Source organism: Primulina tabacum, chromosome 16 (genome assembly GCF_025594145.1).
Source record: "Primulina tabacum isolate GXHZ01 chromosome 16, ASM2559414v2, whole genome shotgun sequence".
Classification (NCBI taxonomy): Eukaryota; Viridiplantae; Streptophyta; class Magnoliopsida; order Lamiales; family Gesneriaceae; genus Primulina; species Primulina tabacum.
In genome coordinates this window covers 23,255,748-23,280,629 of record NC_134565.1, presented here as the reverse complement: position 1 = coordinate 23,280,629, position 24,882 = coordinate 23,255,748, and the positions used below count along the sequence as shown (strand labels likewise).

General features: G+C 37.0%; 2 protein-coding genes across 3 annotated transcripts; one reads left to right on the top strand and one right to left on the bottom strand.

Annotated features, from left to right (window-relative positions):
* Positions 1 to 15,869: 15,869 nt before the first annotated feature.
* LOC142529234 (uncharacterized) lies at positions 15,870 to 21,925 on the top strand. 2 transcript variants are annotated; one of them, XM_075634704.1, is made up of 13 exons: positions 15,870 to 16,022; positions 16,099 to 16,795; positions 17,138 to 17,222; positions 17,388 to 17,477; positions 17,648 to 17,721; positions 17,952 to 18,036; positions 18,119 to 18,208; positions 18,457 to 18,587; positions 19,925 to 20,006; positions 20,076 to 20,123; positions 20,305 to 20,377; positions 20,474 to 20,577; positions 21,502 to 21,925. In XM_075634704.1, the coding sequence occupies exons 1-13, from the start codon at positions 15,917 to 15,919 to the stop codon at positions 21,610 to 21,612; spliced, it is 1,776 nt and encodes a 591-aa protein (XP_075490819.1). In that variant the 5' UTR covers positions 15,870 to 15,916; the 3' UTR covers positions 21,613 to 21,925. The 2 variants fall into 2 exon arrangements, with proteins under 2 accessions (XP_075490819.1, XP_075490820.1); XM_075634705.1 differs by having other exon boundaries at positions 20,076 to 20,129; positions 20,311 to 20,377.
* Positions 21,926 to 22,356: 431 nt separating this feature from the next.
* Positions 22,357 to 24,672, bottom strand: LOC142529585 (UDP-glycosyltransferase 87A1-like). The gene is made up of 2 exons (XM_075635154.1): positions 24,125 to 24,672; positions 22,357 to 23,408 (listed from the first exon to the last, which is right to left on the bottom strand). The coding sequence occupies exons 1-2, from the start codon at positions 24,618 to 24,620 to the stop codon at positions 22,519 to 22,521; spliced, it is 1,386 nt and encodes a 461-aa protein (XP_075491269.1). The 5' UTR covers positions 24,621 to 24,672; the 3' UTR covers positions 22,357 to 22,518.
* Positions 24,673 to 24,882: the final 210 nt, after the last annotated feature.

Here is a 24,882-nt window from a genome sequence, read left to right as displayed (position 1 = left end):
ACAATTCTTTGACGCTCCATTCATATCATATTATTCTTGTTTTAAGTATTTTTGCATGAAAAATATTTGAGTATGAATCGCTCAACGTTTTGATGATTATTTTCAAAGTTTTGATGATTTTACATTTATTTGAAAAAAAGACGTTATGATTTGTAAGGCCCCACTGCCAATAGGAGGTGTTTAAGGGACAGGAAAAGAGTCGTTATGGGACAATATACATGTTAGAACCGAGCTTGGCAAGAAGGGCAACAAGCCTAGGGTTTCCTCAAGGGTTTCAGGGTGCTTGGGTTCGGCTAGGTGGGAGGCTCGTGTGCGGCTCGGCCAGGGCTTGGGCAAGGGCCATTCTGGACGTGGTTTGGTGTTAGGATGGCTAGGACTCGTGGTCCGTGCGTAGGGAAGAGTCCGCAAGTGGCTCTTCCCATGCGCGCAAGGGGTCGGGTACCACAGAAGCGGCTCGGCTAAGGCTGGTTGCGCTGGTGCAACAGGGCCTAGAAGGGGGTCTAGGGATGGCTAGGCTAGGTTGGTGGCTAAAATAGGAGAGTCCTAGCATGGTTAGAGTCCTAAGGAAGCAAGGAGGTCGTGGCTAAGGCTTATGCGCAAGGGTGGGCTCGCGGCTCGGATAGGGCTGGGTGTGCTAGTCCATGAGGGTTCAGGTATGGTCCAAGATGGTCAGGGTTAGGTCGAGTCAAGGGTGGCCCGGTCATGGCTCGAGGGAATTGGGTCGTGGCTTGATGTAGAGGTTGGGGTTCAAGTTTTGGGTTTATAATGGAAGGGGCTCGAACCATGGGTCCACGGGGTTGACACATGGCTCATGGGGGTATTTAGAATGAAAATTTATATTTAAAGTTTGGGAATAAAATATTAAGTTTTGAATTAATTCGTAATTTAAATGCTTCACGGTTTAGTAATAAGGAATTAAATCAAAAAGCTTGATTTTACGTCAAATAAAAATATTAGAAGGCAAATTAAAGCTTAAATAATTATTTGGGATAGTCTTGAGTCAATAAATGTGAGAAAAAATCAACATCAAAGATTTTTGAGTCCAAGGGCAAAACAGTCAATTTACACATGGGTAGTACAAAAAGGTTTGGCAGTGTCCCGAAGAATCATAATGCATGCTAAATGATATTTTAAAACGTTTATGATGAAAATATAGGAATTTATGATTAATGATAAAGATGTGCAATTTTTACTATTAAAATGCTATTTTACGAATTTGGAAAGGACGCGATATTTTATGATTAAAAAAAAATATTTTGAATGATGTGAATTGACTGTGACAAAAAGGATAAGATAGATGATTATTAGGAATATCGTGAGGGAGAAGGACCCTGAGAGAGCCCGTTTACGGGAGAAGGCATTAGAGGGAGCCCAACGATCGTATTTCCATTTACATCGGTGCCTAGTGCCCGTTCCCATGCGTAATGGTGAGCTAAGACTGATCAGTTGACCACATGATACAGCTAGTCACTTTCAAGGAAAAAAATTTCACCCAAAACGATAAATGATGGAAAGTTTTATGATTTGACAATTTATGATACTTACAAATTGATGCCAGCTTATTTTGAATAAAAGTATGATTTTTAATTCACGTGTGTATATGTATTATTTGTTACTCATGTTTAGAAAATTCTGAGTCATTAGACTCACAAGGTTTGAATGTTGCAGATGAGGATGAGATTGAGAGAGGCGCTGACGCTTGAGTGGATCAAGTCCGGCAGTACAATCCCGAGGGACATTATTTTCCGCATTAGCTTTATAGTCAAAGTTTTAAATATTTTTTTAATGATTTAATTAGAGATTTTTAAACTTTATTTTGAAGTTAGTCTTGATCATATTAATGGTTGACGTATGATTTTTTGTTAATTGACGAGTTAGGGATTTTATGCACTTCAAATTTTTAGATGTTAAATTATTTTTGGATGTTGGAATGTTAAGTCATTTTAAATATGAATTTCGAATTTTATGTTCAAAAAAAATTTAGTAGGATTTTAAGATTTAAAAGTAGTGAACGTTTCAATAAATAGTTGGAAAGTCGATCAACTTCCCTTCCCTACATGTTTTGTTGCTCGGAATAGTGATAAGCATTGCTTGGGGCACAAATGGATAAATCATTTCAATTTCAAATATATTGTAAATCTGAGTAAACAATGTTTGGTGATCGATCTGCCCAAAAGTGTTGTAGATGCCAGTATTTCGTATTTGCAAATTTGCGGAACAATTTAAAATTTTTCTCTTTAAATAAATAACATGTCTCATTCATAAAATAACTGATAAAAGATTTAATGTTAAAGTGACAGCGGAAGAAATTATTGTTTTCAAAACCACAACTTAAAATATTTCAACATGATGAAAATGAGTTTTGTCCATAAAAAGATAAATAAACTGAAGCATGGGGTCCTCGGGTTCCTACTACTGCCGGCCCAAGCTAGCTCACTGGTCCCCGCCCTCGGTCCCGACCTCATCAGTACCTACAACAATCAAGTCTAGTGAGTCTAAAGACTCAGCATGCATATATCGTGAATAACAAGTAAAATATATCATAAAATTTCGTGTAACGTAAAAATATCGTATCGTAAAGCGTAAGGGGGAAATCATGTCATTGGTAATTATAAATACGTGCATATCTGAAAATCATACGTAAAAGCTTTGCTCGATAGAGCTCTGTCATAACATATCATATCGTAATTTTTGTAGAGATAATGTTTCTACGCAAGTGGCCCATAACATAACATAACATGCACGTCTGATCAGACTAAACCACAGTATACTGGGCGGTAGAGATCATAACAGCCCTTGGACTGGATATCCGTACCCATACATAATCGTAAACCAGTCGTAAGTCATCGGGTGAAGCAATCCCATAAGCGTAAGGTGGCCACAAGACATATCGCATATATCTCAAAAATAAACATTTTATATTTTATGCACGTAATATAATTATAACCCTGTTTTACCGAATGATAATAAACTTAACTTGACCAACATTTCATAATCCAACTAGAAACGAGACAAGTACGCCCAACAAACTTAGTATTCAACCATGGCTTCGTACCAACCCGAACCAACATTGAACCATCGTTTAGCCATGATTAAAATACACCAAAAATACTGGAAAACATGACCATATGGCTGTAATACACGAAAATAGTGAATGGAGGCCAAAATCGTGAAACGCTCTTTCGAGAGTCACTTTGGCACATTGCACCGTAAATTCTCGTACGACCTCTAAACTTAACCAAATCACAAACGGCCAAAAACATGACCTTCCTAACTCATTGAGGTACTGTCCAGTCCAAGTCCATAGGCTAAAAGCCAACCAAGAACTCAAACGAGCCTCCTGAACCGCAACCATGCTGCTGTCAAATTTCAGTGGCAGCAGCTGTGCTTGTGTTGCTTCGTTTACAAGGCTAATGGCCATTGGGGCTTGAACCACCGATCAGAGCCTCTTCTCAACATCCTAAGGTGTGGCTTGAACCATGGCTAAGGGCCCTAGGCCAACCACAAACAAAGCAAACACCTTGGACAACCGAAACTTGAAACCGAGAACACCAACAAAAATTCTGTATGATGCGATGGTGTGGATCGCTTGCTGTCTTGTGTCGTTCCAGTGGCCATATGATTGACCATGGCTCGATCTAGACATCATGAGGTAGTGTATGAACCATGGCTAAGGGCTAAAAGCCAACCAAGATCCATCCAACACCTCTAAGACCGAAACTTACGCACCCAAAACAGAAAATGAAACCGAGGGGCACTTGTGTTGTTTGTTTAAAATTTCGATGGGACCATGAACCAAGCCAAGAAAGGTCATCTTGGTCACATCCTAAACATGCTAAGGGAGGGTTCTAACCATGGTTACAGGCCTTGGGCCAACCACAATCCAAACCTTCACCTTAGACATCCAAACAACCAAAAATCGAGACTCACAATGCAACTATGGGGGAAGTTGCTGTCAAGTCTCTTCCTTTCATGCATGGGGCTTGAACTAATGGACCAACATGATCCTAACACACCCTAGTATGTGACTAGATGCAGCCTTGAGCGCCTGGAACCGAGCCATTCCCTGAAATCACAAAAACAAGACAACCCATGAAGCATGAAGGAAGCCGAAAAATCTGTGCAGATTTTTGTGTAGTTGCTGTCAACATTTCGGTTTTTGCCCAAAAATCATGCTCATGTAATGTTTTAAAATATTTATATGACTTGATTGAAGAGAAAAGAACAATATAAACATGCCTGGAAATTTGTTTTCGAAAAAAACAAATCAATATGACGAACACGGCGCGGCGGAGACGGAGTTCTTTTTCTTGCTTTCTTTCTTGTTTTTCTCTCTTGTTTTCTCTTGATGCAAGTCACGATTTTTGTTGCTGATTTACTCTGAAATTTTGAGAGTGAGGATGGAGAGAATGGCTAGGAAATGAATGGGAAGGTTACCAATTAAATGGGGATTGAATGGCAAGATAAAAATCCTTCTATCCTTGATTCTTTGTGAGATAAGGAATGATGGTGATATTATGGGATTTGAGGGGTGATTTAGGGGAATTGATGGCCGATTTTCTCATCAAGAAAGAAGGCAAGAATATTGCTGAATTAATAATTTTTTGTTGATTAAAAGTGAGGGAATTATCTTACCAAGAAAGGATAAGGAAATGAATCAAAAATGGAGAGTTGACAATCATGTTTAAATCTTTAAAAGGGGTGGCCGAAATTTTGCAATTAAAAATGTGGTAAAATATATTGCTTAATTCTTGAATTTTAACTCTTTATAGTTTTAAACACTTATTATGTATTTTAGTGAATTAATAAATTAAGTTAGGATAGTAATTTTCTTGCATGCATGGCTAATTCTTAGAATAAATTACTAACATGTTGAGTTACAATTTCTTAAATGAAATAGGCCTAGATTAATTATCCCAATTGGTCACACATTTTAATTTAGGCTTTTAAATTAATTATTGGACATAAAAGAACTTAATTACTACTTAACTCCAATTAATTAAATGAATCCTTAAACATTCTTTTACATTAAAATAAATTATTCTTTATCTTGAATAAATTCTAGGAATATTTTCTTATTATTAAATTTTATCTCGATACTCCAACTCCAGTCCGGTCTCGCTTAATTAACTGAAAAGATAAAACTAAACCTCTACGATTTAAAATAAATGATCATGACTTAACAATTTTAAAATGAATTAAACACTCATGCATGTATGAAAATCATTTTAATTTAAATAATAATAATTATGCATGGCTTATACGTAGTCTGATTTATCGGGTTCTACAAGTGTTATTATCAAAAAAAAGATCCGCACCTCATGCCAGTTGGCAAGCAAGTGATATCTAATTTTGAAAATAAAGGGTGTAACTCTTCCACCAAATGCTTTGATTTACTGCATATTCACTTATTTGGCCCTATACTAGTAAATAACATAGGTAGAATAAGGTATAGTCTAGTGATAGTGGATGATTACTCCCGATATATTTGGGTAATCTTTCTACCATCCAAATATCAAGTCATTTTATCTGAACTAAAGCAAATACCTAGATCTTGGAATGATACATTCCTTAAATTCTTACTTGATCACGATATTGTGATAGAAATGATTGATAAGACCATGTTCAAGTTCACCAAGGAGATCATATCCTGTTAGTTCAAATTTAGGTTGATGACCTCATTTTTTGTTCTACTAATCCTAAATTATGCAAGAAATTTTTTAAGCTTATGCATGAGAAGTTTGAGATGAGAATGATGGACGAATTTACATTTTTCCTTGGATTGCAAGTCAAATAGCTTGACAAAGGCATCTTCATCAAACAATCCAAGTACACCAAAGAGCTCGTCAACAGATTTGGAATGGACAACTGCTCTGTTCTTCAAGCCCCATGAGTGCTTCAATAAAGTTAGATGAATATGTAAGGGGAATTCCTGTTGAAGTAACAATGTACCATGGTCTCGTTGAATCATTGTTATATGTAACCGCTAGTCAACCGAATATCATATTTGTAGAGTATCTTTGTGTTAGATTCCAAGTTGATCCAAATCAATCACAAGGCACTATCAATATGGGTGTTTGGTATCCCAAAGACTCAAATTTTAACTTTATTGTATATTCTGATGCAAATTACGCATGTTGCAAGATTGACATGAAAAACACAAGTGGATCATGTCAATTTCTTGGAAATAAATAGATCTATTGGTTCAGCAAAAAACACACATAATAGCCACTTCAACGACTAAAGCAAAATATCTAATAGCCGGAAGTTGTTGTGCACAAATCCTATGGATTCAAAAACACTTCATAGGATATGGGATCCGATCGAGTGAAGCTCGTATCTTCTATGACAACATAATTGCTATTACCATAATACACAACCCCATTATCCATTCTAGAACAAAGCACATTGACATTAGACATCACTTCATAAGAGATCATGTCATGAAGAAGAAGATTCAACTGGAATACATATCAATCAATCAAATGGCAGCAGATATTCTTACCAAACTGTTATTGGATGCTAAGTTTTCTTTCTTCAGAAATATTCTTGGTTTGGTATATTTATCTTAGTGCATATGTTTAGGGGGATTAATCAATGACAATTCATTGCATTATAATGAAGTAAAAAGTGTCAAACTTGATAAAACAATTGTCCAACGGTACATAAGTCTTCAATTAAAACGGTTTAATGACTTTTGGAAACTGCAACTTTATCCGACCACTGGCACTTAATGTCGTCGTTATTATACTTAACTAGATTTGAGAGAAAATCTATTCATATTTATCTTGATTTTAAGTTTCACTGACAATTATTTTTTATGCATTAATCACGTATTTAAGGTTTGAAGCACTCAATTATTTAAAATTGTTTCATCGTCGTTTCTTGTATTTTTAAAATTTTTGAAATTGAAACCATAACTGTACTACCATGTGTTCTATTGTGGTTGTCCCATCAAATATTATATGTATCTCATCTTCATCATTATAAATATTTTACGCTCACATATTTTCAGATATTTATGCTTTCTTAATCTAAAAAAGGTATCATGCTTTCACTTGTTCTTAGAATTTTCCTAACAGTTCAAACATGTCGATTTAGACGACATAACTTGCCATCAACTTTGAAGACATTATTTCCATGAAAAATGAGTCCATATCTTTCGTTTTGGAAATGCTCGAAGCTTCCAGACTAAGGAAGTTTCTCACTTGCGGTTCTGTCTTCAACCTCACAATTTTTAAGCAATTCTTTGCATCCACTAGGATTGAGCACGGCAACACCATCTGCACTATCGGAGGAACCACTATATCATATTTCAAAAAAAATTGGAGACTCCCTGGAATTGCCTACAACTGGTTTGGAAAAAGTATCAAATCTTCCAAGTAAGAATGATGAAATCTAGATCACTGAGTTTTCCTTGGATGATAGTCCTATCGTCATCCCTGCTGAGAAGAAAAATTCGAAGGTACAATAAAAATTGTAGGAAAACATTTTGGCCAAGTCTCAATGGTCAATGCAGGAGCATATGATAAGATCACCCAAGAAAAATTATATTACATGAGAGTGATTATTTCTAAGATCGGTATCAATTTATTTGATATACTATTTGCATCCTCCATGAACTGACCAAAGGGAAAAGTATATCTGAGGGATTCACACTACAGAGCTGTTATCTTCTTGGCCTGTTGAAGGTCAAATTTGGAATTATTTAGCCATTACCCCCGAAAAAATGACTCAATGATGAGACCGTCATTGACTTTCTGAAAAAAAATAATCCCACCACCAATGAGTTGATGTAGATCAAGGTGAAAAAAAGTATTGAGGAAGAGGCTCAAAAAAATAAAAGACACCGGCTAGGGCACCTGGGAAGAGGAAGGTGATCTACACTAAGGGTGATTATGAGGTCAACCATGAGGATGTTCCATTTAAGAAAGTCTTTGTTAAGTCTCCAACGGCTGCATCCAAACAGTCTGATGTTGAGGACCAAAAGCGGTCAGAGGGTGATAAGCATCCGAAGAAGAAGATGATCAAGCTCATGAAGACTTTGTTTGAAGTGGCTCAACTGGATCTAGTCCCAGAGGTCCATCCCACTCAACCGAGGACTGGCATTCACATCTCTGAAGGTGTTGCTCCTTCATCTGCTTCTAATGTTCCATCAGAGAACCCCAAGGACAAGGACAGGGGAAGATGAATCCGCCTACAAAGATTACAGCCATCGAGACGGATGTCATTTTGATAATGTCTCAAGTGATGAAGGCTGTGGCTCGAAAAATGAAGCAATATGACAAGTGGTATGAATATCGCACCTCTGACCACTTCAGGACCATTCAAGAAGAAGATTCATGTAACGCCCCAGATTCGACGACTGTCCTCACTGTATCAAGACGGGTCTTTCCAGCGTACTTATGTACTCACTCACACGCACCTTGAGAAACTTCCCAGGAGGTCACCCATCCCAAAATTGCCCCAAGTCAAGCACACTTAACTTTGGAGTTCTTATGTGATGAGCTACCGAAAAGATATGCACCTTAGTGATATGAGTAGTACCAATCAATCTTTTAAGCCTTCTTCAATTGTACAGTCCATTACATTGAACAGTCTCGGAATCCCTCTCATTCCCGTGTGGGATGGGTTCATTCATGTTCCCTCCACCTAGAATCCTGCCAGGAGCCGCTCATTGTCCGTGCAATCTCATGGCACCGGCGATTACCCCCCGCCCTCTTCGGCCCCGGGCCTCACATGCCCACCAGCTTCCGCTTGGTTCGAACCACACCGTACTAAGAGAGGTCGGCTCTGATACCAACTGTAACGCCCCATATTCGACGACTGTCCTCACTGTATCAAGACGGGTCTTTCCAGCGTGCTTATGTCCTCACTCACACGCACCCTGAGAAACTTCCCAGGAGGTCACCCATCCCAAAATTGCCCCAAGTCAAGCACGCTTAACTTTGGAGTTTTTATGTGATGAGCTACCGAAAAGAAGATGCACCTTCGTGATATGAGTAGTACCAATCAAATCTTTTAAGCCCTCTTCAACTGTACAATGGACTGTACAGTCTCGGAATCCCTCTCATTCCGGTGTGGGATCGGTTCATTCATGTTCCCTCCACCTAGAAGCCTGCCAGGAGCTGCTCATTGTCCGTGCAATCTCATGGCACCGGCGATCACCCCCCGCCCTCTTCGGCCTGGGCTTCACAATTCACTTGCGAAGGTGGTCACTCTTGAAGGTCACATGCTGGACTGGATGAGATTGATGATATAGAGGTAGCTCTTGGCCGACAGTTTTAATTGAATTCCAGATAAGAGAAACCTTCTAAGACTAATAATAAGTCAGAAGCAGACAAATTTTGATCATCAATGCCTCACTTCTTCAGATGATTCTGCAATCATCTCCCAATTAGAGTTTGACGTTCCAACCATCACATCTAAGATCCAGGCAAAGTTAAGGGAGTTCGAGATGCTCAAGCAATATCTATCCAATACCTCTGAGGTTTACATCAGTTAGGTTCTTGCTATGGTTCAATGAAATGGTCGTAGAAGAAGAAGAAGAAAAGACATCAAAGGGGGCTGAAACAGTTGCCCAAAATCTTATTGTCTTTAACCGGTCCCATAACAACGGTGGAACATCAATTTGTTGACTTTGTGGATAAATACATTAAAACTAATGCTGAGCAATCAGAGATCAAAGAAAAATCTTCTACCACTTACTCTAATGTGACCGTTGACACAAATCAAACTAGTGTGAAGCCGCAGCCAGAGGTACTTTTGTCTTCTCCTATCCAGTAAACCTGAAAGAGGTCATTTCTCCTTTGGTGCTGATCACGATACACCACTACATGAGTTCCCTCTGACTTTAGTGGATGATATGCTGAATTCTATGATAGACTTCGACCTCTTTGGTGACTGGTCCACTCACATGGACATTGCTCAAGAAACTGGTCCCAAGAGTCAATCTCCTGAGACATTCTTTTGAAGAAGAAGATCCGAAGTCCCCACCTCCTCAAATGACCGATGAACAAGAAGACTCTTATTATATTTTTCCCCCACCAGTCGAGTTTGATATTCAAAGACTCTACCTTCACGCACTAATGATCGGATTGAGGCTGACGCAAACATTGAAAAAGTCAATTCCCATCTTGAGAAGGTCTGCAATCTCATGGTCGACTTTGATGCTCGTCTGACAGTACCAGGTGTTGGTGTTTCTGATATTCGCAAAGTTGTGATGTGGAATGTGTAAAAAATCAAATTAGACATTAAATTCTTCATGGATGAATTCAAGTCTTCAAAGAAGAGAACCAATGATGCACTAATCACCTTGTCTGGGCAATTAACCCAAATTGAACAAAGATTTGGGGCTCGCATTGACGGTCTTCAGGCTACCATTGGCTCCCAACTACAAGAAATGATGAATCATTTTCAAAAGAGTGATGACAAAAATGGGGAAGAATATCGAAGGAAAGAAGAGGCCAGACGGAGATATGATGAAGTTAGAAGAAGAGCGGCAGAAGAGGATAAGAAAAAAAAAAGATCAACCTAAGAGAGGTGGTGGGTCATGAGGTGGTGAAAGCTCATGTTTTAGGAGCTATTATAGTTTTTACTTTCACATATGTAGGTATATTAGGCTTTACTGTTTTTCTTCTACATTGTAACAATGAAATTCATTTTTCTTAAAGCATATGATATTTCTGGGCTTAGGTTTTTTCATCACAAAAAAATAGAAATTTTTAGATCTCTTAGTTTTACTGATAACAAAAAATGACTTATTGTACTAGATCAAGATGCCTTTTCAAGTATTACAAGTACTCGACCTTTCTATTGAAGATTCAGAAGAAGTCATTCAGTTGATCTCAAGATACAAAGCTATCCAACTTTTTTAAGCCTGAGCAGCTTATTTGATCTACTCGACCTCTTGAGCTTACAAGTATGTGGCATAAGATCACTCACTTGTTTACTCTATCGAAGCATATTTGAAAATGGTTTCAAATTCAAAACACACATCTTACAAGGATCATATCTACTTTATCATAAAAATTGGTGGATTGATCATACGCTGCAAACGAGATATTAATATCAGAATTTTTTCCTAAAAAGATATAGCTCAGAGATAGTTACTTTCTGCTGTCAGTGACCGTTTCTTTCTACATTTGGAAAATGCCAAATTGCTCATTTATTGAAGAGTAGTATGATGAAGAGAACATTGCTTTTGCATTAATGAGCCACAGTCCAATGTTTAATGGGCAAATGGAAAGATTACTATAAATAAAGAAAACTAAGTAGAGCTCTATATACACGTAATAAAAAATTGATACACTTCGAAGAAATTCTTTCAAGCTTGCATTCTCTGAAAGATTATTTAGCATTCTTTGAAGGATCGTGTGCTGGTGCCTTTGAAGGCATTTCAAACACAATATTCTCAAATGAGCTCCAATAGCTCTTGTTCTAAGAATGTTAGCACCGATGAATTAAATTGAGTTTGGTTAAAAAAAACAAGCGGAAGAAACTTGAAGTAATCCTTCGTGAAGAAGATTGTTAAATTAGAAAATATTTTAACTTATGTAAAATGAATAACTGAAAAGTAGGGGATCAGTTGTCGCATATATCAGTTCAGTTATGGCAAGAATTGAACTGACGGTTTCTCTAACTTATCAAGTCAGTTTGAAAACAACAGTTAATCAGTTAAATACACAAGATATGTTTATGGATGTTCGGAGACTTCAACTGCTTCTACGTCACCCCTTCTACCACCTTGGGTAGAATCCACTAGAAGACTTTGATTTATACAACTACTTGTACAAACCCACCCAGCTTAGGACTTACTCACTGCCTAGTCTAGACTGAAGGCAGCACCTTCCAGCCAACACTTCTTTAACGTCTAAGTGAGAAAGACTACATACACAAGTTTAACATCTTTGTGCAAGATTGTAGCTGGGTGGTAGTGAGTATTCGTGTGTGAGAATTGAACAATGAATACACCAGAAAGGTGTTCTCACACACTGAGGGAAGTAAACTTCTAAACTAAGCTGATATGACTGTGAATAGCTCCCTCTGGAATGAATACTTCTTGAAAGCTGATAGGAAAATAAGAGTGCCCTTTCTTTTTCCACACTTTCTCTCTGGTTCTATTTTGTTCTTTCACATTTTCGTCTTTACTGATCTTCTCTATATGTAGGCGGGAAACTGATCGTACAGTGAAATTCAATTATTGTATCTGTTGCATCTTGAATTTGTTCCTTGGACTTTGTGTCTCGACTTTTCGACTGCCCTTATGAAACTTTTGTCTTTAATGCTCTGATGCAACGTTCATTATTGTCCTTTGACTGGACAATTGCTTTGTACCTTTGTATATAGTTGGAATCCACTGAATGAGTTTGTCTTCATCTACAATTGAAATATTCTTAACTGACGCTCCGAACTAGTCAGCTGAACTGATCTTCAGTTGGGCTGGTGGAATCAGTTGACTCGTCAGTTGAATTGATTTCACTCTCGTTCAGTTGAACTGATTTCACTCTCATTCAGTTGAACTGATCAGCTGGGTTTCTTCATCAGTTGAACACTCCTTCGGCTGGCCGGGATTCTGAGGTTCTCCTGCTAAATCACCTCTCAAATGGACAATCACCTGAACTACTCATTCGACGTATCAGTTTGTCTGATTCAGTTTGTGTGATCAGTTGGGTGTTCAGTTTGTGATGTAAACAGCTCGTAACTGATCCTAACTTCTGCACACTAAGGTAAAACATTAGTAACACAAAATAACAAGACATCAAAATTAAGATTGAGAACTTGAAAAGTTGCAACACTCTTCATACTCATATCCAATAATCCTAAACAGCCATCCCTTCAAAATATCTATAAGATCATCAAGGATCATCTAGGGTTCTTGTAAACTACACCGTTTCTGTCAATACCGTTTGAGGAGTTGCTCGACAGTTTGAATCTAAGGATTCATTCTTTTTGTATATTTGTGTTGTATTGATTTTGAGAATTGTTGTCAGCCTTTTGTGAAAGTTAACTATGAGTTTCAACTTAAGAAGTAGATAAGTCCGAAGGTTGAAGCGGATTTTTTCAAAAGTTGTAAAACTAAAGTTTTCTAGTAAATTCTTTCTTAAGTGGAAGAAGAGGTGACGTAGAAGCTTGAGTCTCCAAATATCCATAAAAATCCTTTTGTCATTTCATTTAGTGCACTTATTTATGTTGTTGCCTTACTATATTTGAGTATAGATGTAAGTTCCAAAATGCGATAACACAATCCAACTACATGCAAATCTAGGAAAAACTAAAAATGACTAATTAAATGGTTTTAATTGCATGAATTAAATATGGTGTGCATGTTTACATGTTTAAAATATACTTTTCTTTGCATCTCAACTCGTTTTTCGTGTGTAATAAATGCAAATTCATATCTTAATCTCTTTTTTCTCATCTATCACACCATATTATATGTTTGAATCATGTATGCATGAAAAATATGTTGCCCTTGTATTTATTTTTCCTTTTTATGCCATATTATGCTTAGAACATGTGTTTTTATAATTTAAAACTCTTGTTAATGGTACATGAAGGGGCTGCCATCATAGGGCTTTGAGAAGGGAGAAACGGCTTTGGGAAGGGATGTTTCTCCACATGTTTAAGGGTCCTTAGATGCACAGGTAAGGGCTGGACGCAAGGGAAACAAGATGGAACGAAAATTGGGATCATAGGGCAAGGGTTCGACTTTTTGGGAAAAACTAGGAAGTGGGGCTGTACAAGTGTCTTACAGACAAAGGGCTTGGGTCATGAGGGTCCAATCCTCGAGCCATGGTGGTCCACACAAGGCTGGAGAGGCTAGGAGTGGAAGGCCACACGGCTAAGGCACCACCTAGTCGCGGCTGCGCGCAAGGGAGAGAACCATGCACGTCCTCGTGCATGGCTAGAGAGGGCTGGACTAGGAAGGTCTTAAGGGGCTCGTTCTAGGTCCTAGGAGGGTTGGCCAGGGTCCGGTTCACTCGATTAGGGTCTGGGTGCGAAAGAATTGAGGTTGAGGTGAGCTAGGGTTCGACTAACCTAGGGCAGAAAATTCAGTAGCAATTCTAGGCATGTCCAATGGTTTAATGGGCTTCAATTGGGTTGTATATGGTCTAGGTAGGTGTTAATAAGCTTTGGTTCAAATTTGGAAAGCTCGATTAAGTTTCGAGTCAAAATCGGGATGTACGTCTATGTTTAAATACGAATTGAAAAATTAGTCGAGGGCTTAAGTTTATGTCTAAGAAATATTTATGGGTACATTTTAAGGTGTCATGTTAAGTTTGAAATGAATTGGGTCGTCGTTTAAAGGCCTATTGATAAATTGAGAAAGTTAGGGTTTCAGGGGCAAAACGATCATTTTACATCTGAAAAATGTTAAACGTCCTGGAAGTGTCCCGAATGATGTAATGAATGTTAAAATATTTATATTTATGGAATTTTATGATGAAATTTAATGCTAAAAGACATATTGTATGCTTGGGTTAAAAGAAAATTAATTTATATGTGCATAAAATTTTATAAGTGATGGAAATATGAAAAGTTGAAGGAGGTGAATTGATTGTGACTAGTACGAGGATACAATGATATGTAAGGCCAAGACTCAGTTGACGGGTGAGAGTGTCGCTGATGTTCCCGCCACCCGATACCGTGGTAATACGTAGATAGATCTATCGACCTACAGCTAATACGAAAGTCACAATTGAGGATCTGAATTCAATAAAAAGAGAAACATATACGTATATGATGAAAATGAAAAAAGCATATGATGAAAGGAAAATGTTTAAGTTTATGCATGTTCATGAAAAGCTATTTTGTTAAAAGTATTTTCACTATTGCTTGTGAATGTATATGTATTTTTTGTTATCATGATTAAGGTTTGTTGAGTCAATAGACTCACTAAGTGTGATCGATGCAGGTGAGCTTGATATTGATAGAGGTTTTAATGGTTGAATTAGCTGGACTGAAGGTGCACACAATCCGAGGAACATCGCTAGTTTTCCGCAAATTAAACTATATTTATGATTTATGATTACTTAAAGATTTTTATGACTTATGATATTTTTAAGAGATTTTTGAGAGAATGTTAGAGTTAAGTTTATTTTTGAAAAAATGTTAGTTTAGGTTGGTTGACATTTACGATTTTATGATTTGAATTACTTTCTTTTGGATTTTCAAATAATAGTTGGTTGGCTTATTTTAAATGGTGCAAAGTACTTTAAAATATAATTATGTATATTTCGGCCGAAATTCGTAGGAGGGAAAAAAAATTTCTAGTATATATTAAAGAAAAACGAGTGGTGGACGTTTCAATAAAAGTTTCATCTCAGATCATTTTTCGCACTATTTGTTGACTGATCATTTTTTAAGTGTTGAGAAAATTAGCTCTTGTATAGCTAACAATATCAAGATCTGTTACATTATTTATCGGTGTTTTAGAGAAAATTTTATAGTAAACTATTCACCCACATTCTCTAAACACATCTCCGATCCTAACATGAACTATATAAAAGAACATCCATATCAAATAAGCAATATTTAGTGGATTTAATGACTTTGAAAAAAAAGATGAGGAACAAAAAAATTTGAAGTTACTATATGAAAACCAAACATAGACATGTTAAATGAGCAAAATACAAAACATATCAACCTATAAGACTAAAATTACATAATAGTGAGACCAATTTCATAAGATATTTAAAATTTTAAAAATCAAAAGTGTTATGTTAAAATATTTAGGAATTTAGCAATGAAGTATACTTTATTTGAGTTATTTATGGTATTTTTCATTACAGAAATAGATGCATATATTTTAATCTCCGGCTATGTCAACGAAGCTTCAAATTATTTATCATCAAACAGCTTCCTTTGTAGGTCTGTAGCTGCCACTGCAAGTCAAGAAGAAATTCCCCGGCCAATGGCGGAAGTCTCCGAAGCTCCCTCCACGGAAACCATGCGGGAAACCAGACCTGGACTCAAACGCTTGACTCTCACTCTTACGGTTCTCTTCTCTTTCATCTCAGGTAATATGGAAGGTCACATTTTTCTCTGCATTTTCAGATTTTTAATATTCGTTGCGTGTTTTTATCCCAATTGCAGGTCTCCCTTTTTTGCTGAGGTCGATTGAAATCTACAGGTCGCCGCTGCCGTTCCGTGAAATCGATCATCTGTCTGCCGCGATCGATTCCAATCCTCTGCTGTTCCCTTGTCAATTTGAAGCAGTTTTTGTTAATTTCGGACGTGGTTCATCCACGGCTGACGAGTTATCTCTTTCAATTGAGTCTCACATGCGCAAACTTAGTGATAACGCTTTCCCAACCTGCGGTGCTTGTGATCTCAATTCCTCTATTTCTGTAACCCTTGACTACGGCTCCGAGTGTGTCCGTACCAGCAATAATGCTCGTTGGAAGTGTGGGTCGCTTAATGAGGGAAAGATTTATGAGCATTTGGGAAAATACGATGAACAGTTGTTCGATGAGGATTTGCAGGTGTTGTTGGATGATAGTAGTGGGAGTAATACAATTGGAAAAGTTTACACCGTTATTGTTGTGAGGATGGAGGAAAGTTCCGAAGCCAGGATGGCAGTTGGGAAGTACAGGCATGCTTGGATTGCAGGGAGTGTTTTGGAAGAGGTAGCTGTGAAGGAGGTAGCCGAGATTTTTGTGAAAGTATTTGCAAATGGTGGAAAAGAGAAAGGGTCGATTAGCGGGGAGTTTATGCCTGTGGGGGCAGATGGGAGGATCGTGCTTTCTTTCAATCTTCTGAATGCTGATCCGAGCAATTGGATTTATGACTGGTAAAAGAGTCTTCTTAATGTGATCTTTGGTAATTGTATCATTCAGATGCTGGTAAAAATTTTAATTGTCTCACTACAATTTCTCGTTTTTATGATGAATCAATTTATGGATATTGTTCATTAAAATTATTTTTTTGTGCTATTCGGATTATATTTGTCAAATTGATTTTTATAAATTCATCCCTGCTCTGTATGTTCAACCTTTCTTCCCAAAGACATTTGCTATGTGATGATGACTTATCTGGGGGGAAATATAACAAATAGAGACACGACAGTGTCATGGGAAGGCTCCATTAGTCTAGTTCTTGTACCGTTCTTCTTAAAAATTATCTTGTTTGTTAGGGATTTCCAAGATGCTGATGTGAATCTCTTGTCTCCTATAATTGAGGAGTTGAAGCCTCTGGCAGATGTTAAAGTGGAAAGTCAGGTCATACTCATGCTTTTTCTCTTTTTTCTTTTTCTCTCCTCATTGTGTCATTTCATTAATCTTTCAAAGGAAGCTTATGGAATTCCGTCAAACTTACACGTGTTTATATTGATATTCTTGAACAATACTCTTTGACTTAACCTATCATTCTTGGCAAACATGCAGGTCTTATACCACACTCCGAAGTCTTCCTTTTCCTATTGGAATGACCAGTTGGGCAGCTATATTTTCAGTGCGAAAGATCTCCCGTTCTTTGTATGTTCACTCAAAAATTTCTTATGTGAAGATCATCCTGGGAATAAACTTTATAAATGATTAATAAATGAACTTTAACCAGTGTGTGAATTGGATTTTCTTTAAGTGCTATTGGTTCGTGTGCCATCATTTCTGTGTTGTGAGTCATTCTTTATAGTATTGATATGTAGGTAAACTCAAACGAGTGGCATTTGGATACATCAGTTGCAGCTGGTGGGCGTTCAAAAATCCTGCAGTTTGTGGTGTATAATCTTTATTTCATTATCTTTCCTCATATCTCGTGTTCTGTTTTTTGTAAAACTATTATTATACTCTGCATTTTCATTTTTGAAGTACATAAAATGCTCGTTTGATAGTACTTGTTTAATTCTGTATCCTATCTCAATCTAGCGGGTTTACATTGTGAATTATTAGCGTGTGATCTTCTTTAGAGTCTATTGAATAATTGTTATTTGCTTTTGGTTCTTCCACCAGATATGTACCATCTGCATCGGAGTGTCCACTTCTGTTGCAGCTACCAGATGGAGAAATTTCCATGACAAATGGCTTTATATCACCTGTGAGTTGCACTTTTACTTCACAGTTTATTTTTTATGTTTTGCCTGTCACAGAATCTCAGCTCTTAAACTGTCAACTTGTAGATGTGGGGAGGTGTTTTAGTTTGGAACCCTCCAGGTTGTTTCAATGATACCAATATAGCACCTCATGGCAGATATAAAATATCACCTGAGGTCAGTAGCCTTTATTTGTGAGAACTCGTTAATAAAATGAAGTTGTTTATCATTGTATATGAAGTTGTTTATCATTGTTTGATTTTCCTTTTCGTGTTACTGAAAAATACTTAATTTTGGATAAGCTAGAATTTATATTTATGCGAACTAGATGGCTGTGTTTTCATACCATATTTACTTCAATTTTTTATTCAATGTCAAGATAAGTATAAGGTCTGAAATATAACTTGTGTACATTCTGAAAGCAGGACTTGAGGAAAATTTTTGAAGTGTTAGTTGGACAGTTGCGGCAACTCTTTGGTTTAAAATCCAATGGTTTCTTTGGTGATACATCAGGGGCATTACAAATTTTAGCCAGTGAAAGAGGTTTTACAGAATGGTGAGAAAACAAGTCTGGTGATGGATAAAATGGCAGTAGAAGTTGTTTGATTTTATGCTTCATATGCTTTCTTTATCTTTTGGTGCTAAAATTACATAGAAATGAAGAATCAATATTCTTGATTCAAATACCAGAAAGGCATTATCTTCAGCTTTATGGTGTCAGTCAAAAGACAGCCAATGAAAAATGGATAGTTTCTTTCCTATTGAGATTCCTGATAATAAATTTATGCTTGATATGATAAAAATTAACAGTTGGATTTTTTTCTAGGTTTTGTTTAATGGGTGACAAAGTTCTAATTTTTAATAAAAAATTGTTACTTTCATGTGTAGCTTTTAAAATTGTTAGATTCATTGGGAGTCTATCTAGAGTTGAAACTTAGAGCTTCTTCAATTAAGCTTATGAAAAGACCTTTTATGCTCAAAGATCGAATCAAATACTTGTTTGATTCCATGAGCTGTTAGAATGTATTGGGAAAAATTAAAACTTAATCAAGTTATCTGGAGGCAGTGAATGAGAGTAACTTAGAGCTTCTTCAATTAAGCTTATGAGCTAGAACTTGTGTGCTCAAAGGTCTTATCAAATACTTATTAGAACTCATAGACAGCTGGAACATATTGGAAAGAATGAAAATCGCATCCAGTGTGTGTTAGCAAAAACAGGCTGTTCAAATATATTTTAATTGTATTTTAAACAACAGCTATTGCAATTTATTTTACTGGAAAAGGAATTTTAGGATTACAATTACTCCCCATGGAGCTTTTGATTCCTGCTTCTTCATTTTAGAATATCGCCCATCTCTCTTCTTTGTTTTCCTTAAGCTGATCTCTTAAGATAATCCCGCTTGTTTATATTTATCTATATATATATATAAATATATATATATATATTCTTCACCGAAACAGCATCGCATTTCTTCTTATTCCCTTTTACAATCCTCTGTCTTAGCTAGCTAGCCAACTTACATTGATTCACCAGTGAACAAAAAAAGGGCTACTGGGATAGGAAGGACTGGTGAAATTTCACTATCATGACAATAGGTGCCACACTATTTTGTTGGTCAAACTAGAACTGTCAATGATCTTAACTGTAGTTTTCTACCATCGAAGAGACATGGTTTGTTTCTTTTCATACTTTGTATCTAAAGCTCTTTACTAAACCAAGGGATTGTACATTTAAGCTCCTTTATGGTAGAAATAAGCTCCACCAAATGCCTAAAGCATTTAACTATTTATCCTTTTGTTGCACATGCTTTTTACATCAATGTCTGTTGGATCTTTGGTTGTCTTGTGGTGTCTGTTTGGACACTGATGGCTTGCGTATATTATGTGATTCAGGGAATTGGATGTGCTGTCACGGCAACACACTTGTTTTAATCTTCTTCAATGCAGCACAACTCTTGGCTCACTTTCTCGATTGGTGTGTCATCTGCTTTTAACTATCAATTTTTAATTTAAGCATTTTGATGTAACCAGGTTAAATGTGCAGGTACAGTCACTCCCGAGAATGATCATTAAGGATGAAATAGGAAAACAGGTGAGCGTACCTTAGCATGTTAATGAGATAGGGCTCATATTAATTCATCTCAAGATTCATTAGTTAAACAACTGGATTTTTGGTTCCCTTCTGATGCTGATTGATTAATCTAGTATTATTCCAGTTTATATTTTGGTCGTGGTTGTATAATAATTGGAATTCACTCATTTTACTTGAGCAGGTTAAGTTTTCTCTTGAAGCTGCAAAGTTGACATTAAGCAATGTGTCCCATGGAGCCTATGATGCTTCAGCCGGTATGAATTTATAGTTGGTGATGTGATGAAGGAACATTTTTTTCCGTTCGTCACACTTAACATACTAATACATACATCCATTCTTTTGTCTGTCAGTATCCTCGAGACAAGCAAAATCCTTTGCAGAAGATGCATTCTATCACCCGTCTATGATGTCTGTGAGCTACTATTCGTTTGAGCACTGCTTTGCTGTCTATTCGGTTCGTTCCATGACACTTAACTGTTTTTAGAACTTCTATGGTATCCATATCTTGTTTGATGGTATTGCATGCTTTATTTAAGCATTCTAGATTTACCAGAGCAAAACTTTAAAATTGAGAAAATATGGGTTACCACGTGATACATAAAAATGCTGTCTTTTACTTTTAGCACACTCGTGATACTTTATAATTGGAGGCATTGGTGTGAGAATTAACCCTGACAAGAACTTGTAAATGGAGAAGCAAAACAGTTAAATGTGTGATTATATTTTCAGAGATTCAATTACACTTCTTGTTGTCATTTACACAAAACAATCCTCCTATCATGGTCCTCTATCTGGCATCAAGTTAAGGAGCATTAGAAATAGAGGCCTTGTTTGGATTAAGTTTGGTGTTTGGACAAAGTATTTCAAAAATGTTTTGTGTGATTAAAATATATGTTATGTCTGATTTTGGGAGAGAGGTTTAGCTGTGCATGGCTAATGTGTCAGAAATTGTTTGAAATTGAAAATAAAATTATCTTAAACTTTAAAAATTGTGTTTTGTTTCTTAAATCTTAATACAATAACATATTATTTCTGGGGACTGACGAATGGTTCAACGGATAGTAACGATCAAATTGGAAGACTTGAAAATAAGGATAACTGTTTTAGGGGAAATGGAAGGAAAATGAGTTAATAATTTTGATTCTATTTTCGCCTTTGGGAGATGGCAAAGGGATGGGAAAAACGCCACTGCAGAAAAATAAGCATCTTTATTCTCTTGTTTAGAATTTCCTGTTTTGGGTTAATTGATACATGAAGAGACACCAAAAACAAAAACACGTTCTTTAAGATTTTGTTTTTATGGATATGCACTGTAGAAGATTATCTCAAAAGTGAAAACCTGTCATCTGATAATTAATCTGTTCCTCTTTTTTGACAGCCCTTCTTCTTACCAGTTTCACTACATGTGATTCTTGCGGTCCTCAGAGAATGGAAAAGATACAAGCAAGAAAGCAATAGATATAAAGCATGGAAAGCCAAATTGAATTAGTTTCTTTTTGAACAAAAATGAAATTCATACGAAGTTTGAAGGATGTAAGGTCCTCGATGCTGAGAGTTTCTTTTACACTCATCAAACTTCACGAGGAAGTTCAGTGTATGTCGTCGGACAGTAAATCGTACGTTGGCTATTTCCTTGTACGAAAATTTTGATCACCTGAAAACCATCTATTAAGCGGTGAAATATTCGAAGGGTTAGGATGGTGGATGAATGATCTCAGAAATGTTCTCTAGTTTACTCATGCTAAGTAACCTCAAAAGAGGCGAACAAAAAAATTCGAGTAAAATGTGAAAATTTGATAGAACTGATTTAATTTGGTTGGGTTTGTTCGGAATTTCGTTTCTTTGTTATGAAAAGGTTTCAGTTTACCAAGGAACACTCGATTACAAAAAAATATTGAAAATGGATCAAACTGATTGATTTGCTTAAAAAGTCTAGTTTAATTGGTGTGTTTTTTGTTTGCCATCAAATCCAAACCCTGTCCATTTTCGCTTGGAGGAGGGAGAGCATAGTGGGAACAATTTTCTCACCTTGAATGACAATTTTAGGGAAGATGTAAATTTCAAGCTAAAAATACAATAATTTCAAACATCGCAACTACTAGTCAATTAAATCAAGCAAAAACTTTTCAAATATAAAAAGGAATCAAACCCAAGCTTTTCAAGACACTTGCAACTAGATAAACAAATTCAGTTGCACATGCCAACGCATACTTGGTTTAGAAATACCACATAGTTGAAGTGGAAATTAGCATTATGCTATGTGTTCATACAAGATCAATGTGATTGTTGATGAATGATGACACATAAATCAGACAACAATTCATTATGAAGAAACAACACATCTCAGTATTACTTAAAACACAACCTCCTCGACAAAGATATGCTCGTTGATCTTTTACTTAAATGATACAATATCACTGAGAAACGAATCGAGATTAGTTTTAGACGTCCCACCATCCGCAATCGCCCCACGAGTTTTATCTCGAAGCACTCTTGCCCTACTTGCCATCTCCTTCCTCTCGACACTTTCCAAATCCATGAAACTCTTTACGAGCCTAGCAATTTCTCTGCTTCTCAGAAGATCTCCGGATCCCACACCTCTCTTGGCATCCAAACCGATCTTCCAATCTTCAACTACGTGCTTACGGATTGTGGTCTGATCCATTATTATCGGAAAAGCAATAATCGGCACACCAGCAAAAATACACTCCATCGTAGAATTCCATCCACAATGCGTCCAGAATCCTCCAACAGAAGAGTGGCATAAAACCTTCAATTGTTCACACCAAGGCACTACTCTCCCTAAATGGCCACATTTTTCTTTTAGCCTCTCGGATTCGCCACGAGCCACCCACAAGAACTTAACACCACTTTCGCGCAACCCTTCGGCAATTTCATCCATTTGGTCACTTGAAACAGAAAGAAAGCTTCCCAATGATACATATAACACTGAACTTGAAGGTTGAGAGTTTAACCAATTGAAGTAGTTATCGTGCTCGTCTTGGTTTGTTGAGAAATATGTGGCTTTCTCAAGATTGAAGTAAGGTATTGCTGGACCAAAGGTGTATATAGGGAATGAAAATTCTTGTTTTAAAACATCTATGACATTAAGTTCAAGATCTGAGATAGAAGTGAACAAGAGATATTGGGCTCTGCGTACGTTGGGAAAAGTACGGAGCGCTAGATCAAGGAGGTGTTGATCTTTCATATGGATGATGGACGGAATATCTGCCAACCGAATTGAAGCAATGCCAGGGATGTAGTCTACTCGTTCTTCCCCTCTTTCTGCCTCATATTCAGTTAAGAGCAAATAGTTATCACATATTGAACACAAGATGCATTAACTAAGAAATATAGTAGGACAACATAATTGTAGGAATGTATAGTCATTCAAGATCTGTAAAAAGTGATTCTTTTTATGAGATTTGCCCGATTCCATGCTTGAAGAATCCGGTAAATAGTTCGGAGTTGTACATTTTTTTGGAACTTCTACACTACAATTTTACCATCTCTACGTCTATGAATCGATGTCACACGATGGAACCATAGTACGTATTGACGCTCTCATCTTAAATGATCCGACGAAGCCCAATGTATACTATTCATATTTGATATTTGAGCTAGTATTCCAAACAATAGTCTAGCCAACTCGACATCTATTTGAAGCTCTAAGAACAACTGTTTTGAGCTGTAACTCAGCTTGTTCAATCAGAGTTTTGAACTTAAAATCGAATTTTATAGAACTAATACTAGATTATTGTTCGGGTTGGTGGGCTCGTTTGTTTCGGATATAGTTACAATGGACAACGTTAATTCTCACAAGCAGTTGCAGCCTCTTTGAATAATCTTGAATCTTTTTTAAGCTTGGGTTTAGTTCATTCATTTGAATTTAAGTTAATCATTCCATATACATAAATGATAACACATCATTTAATTATCCGGTTATGTTTACTAAAACCTCGCAACTAAACAATAAAATCAAATTACGACAATACACTCACCAGATAACTCAATCGGGTGATGACCTTTCTGAACGAGGAGGTTAAAATGGTAAAAGATAGAGAACACCGAAGCCGGCATCGGCCAAAGCGAAGCCACAGGGATATTCCTCCGATTCCCTACCTCCACTGCCCAGTTCAAGAAAGTATCCGCAATTATGATATTGACCGTCGTTCCAAGCCGGTCAAGCAGCCGTTCAAACGGCTCCCCCATCTTAGTCTGAGTAGCCCCCACGAAACTAGGCATGTCGGCAGCGCGGTGCAGCTCGGACGGCAGGACATTTGGGATAGTGGCAAATTGGATGTTATCCGGCTTCTCTTCGGAGCCGATGAAGCCGAGCCACTCCTCCGTGACGACAAAAGTGATTAGGAGATGGGGTTTTCGGTTCGTGAGCAGTTTGCAGAGGTTCATCATGGGATTTACATGACCTCGACCCGGGTAGGGGACAGCCACGACGTGGCACGGCGTGGTTGAGTGGGTTCCTGCCGACGGAGCCATGAGGTGAGAACCGAAGTTTCTGCTTCATTGCGAGTCGCATATATATTGCGTTTGAGACAGACAACAAATAATGGCAACCTGTAGTCAAAGCTACCTATTGTCAAAGGTCGGTGAAACCGGTGGTAGACCGAATAAATATAAATTGGTACATAAACTTAATTATTATATGATTTAACTAAAAAAAACAATTTTATCTTTAAACTTAAATTTATTTTAAGTGCAATTACTATTATTATTAAATTTAATTTGACACGTATTTTTA

Coding starts and splice junctions, on each gene's coding strand:
- LOC142529585 (XM_075635154.1), bottom strand. CDS start 24,620: ATGGCTCCGTCGGCAGGAACCCACTCAACCACGCCGTGCCACGTCGTG. Junction 23,409..24,124: donor TCACCCGATTGAGTTATCTG/GTGAGTGTATTG, acceptor AATATGAGGCAG/AAAGAGGGGAAGAACGAGTA.
- LOC142529234 (XM_075634704.1), top strand. CDS start 15,917: ATGGCGGAAGTCTCCGAAGCTCCCTCCACGGAAACCATGCGGGAAACC. Junction 20,124..20,304: donor AGGATGAAATAGGAAAACAG/GTGAGCGTACCT, acceptor TTACTTGAGCAG/GTTAAGTTTTCTCTTGAAGC. Junction 20,578..21,501: donor ACTGCTTTGCTGTCTATTCG/GTTCGTTCCATG, acceptor CTTTTTTGACAG/CCCTTCTTCTTACCAGTTTC.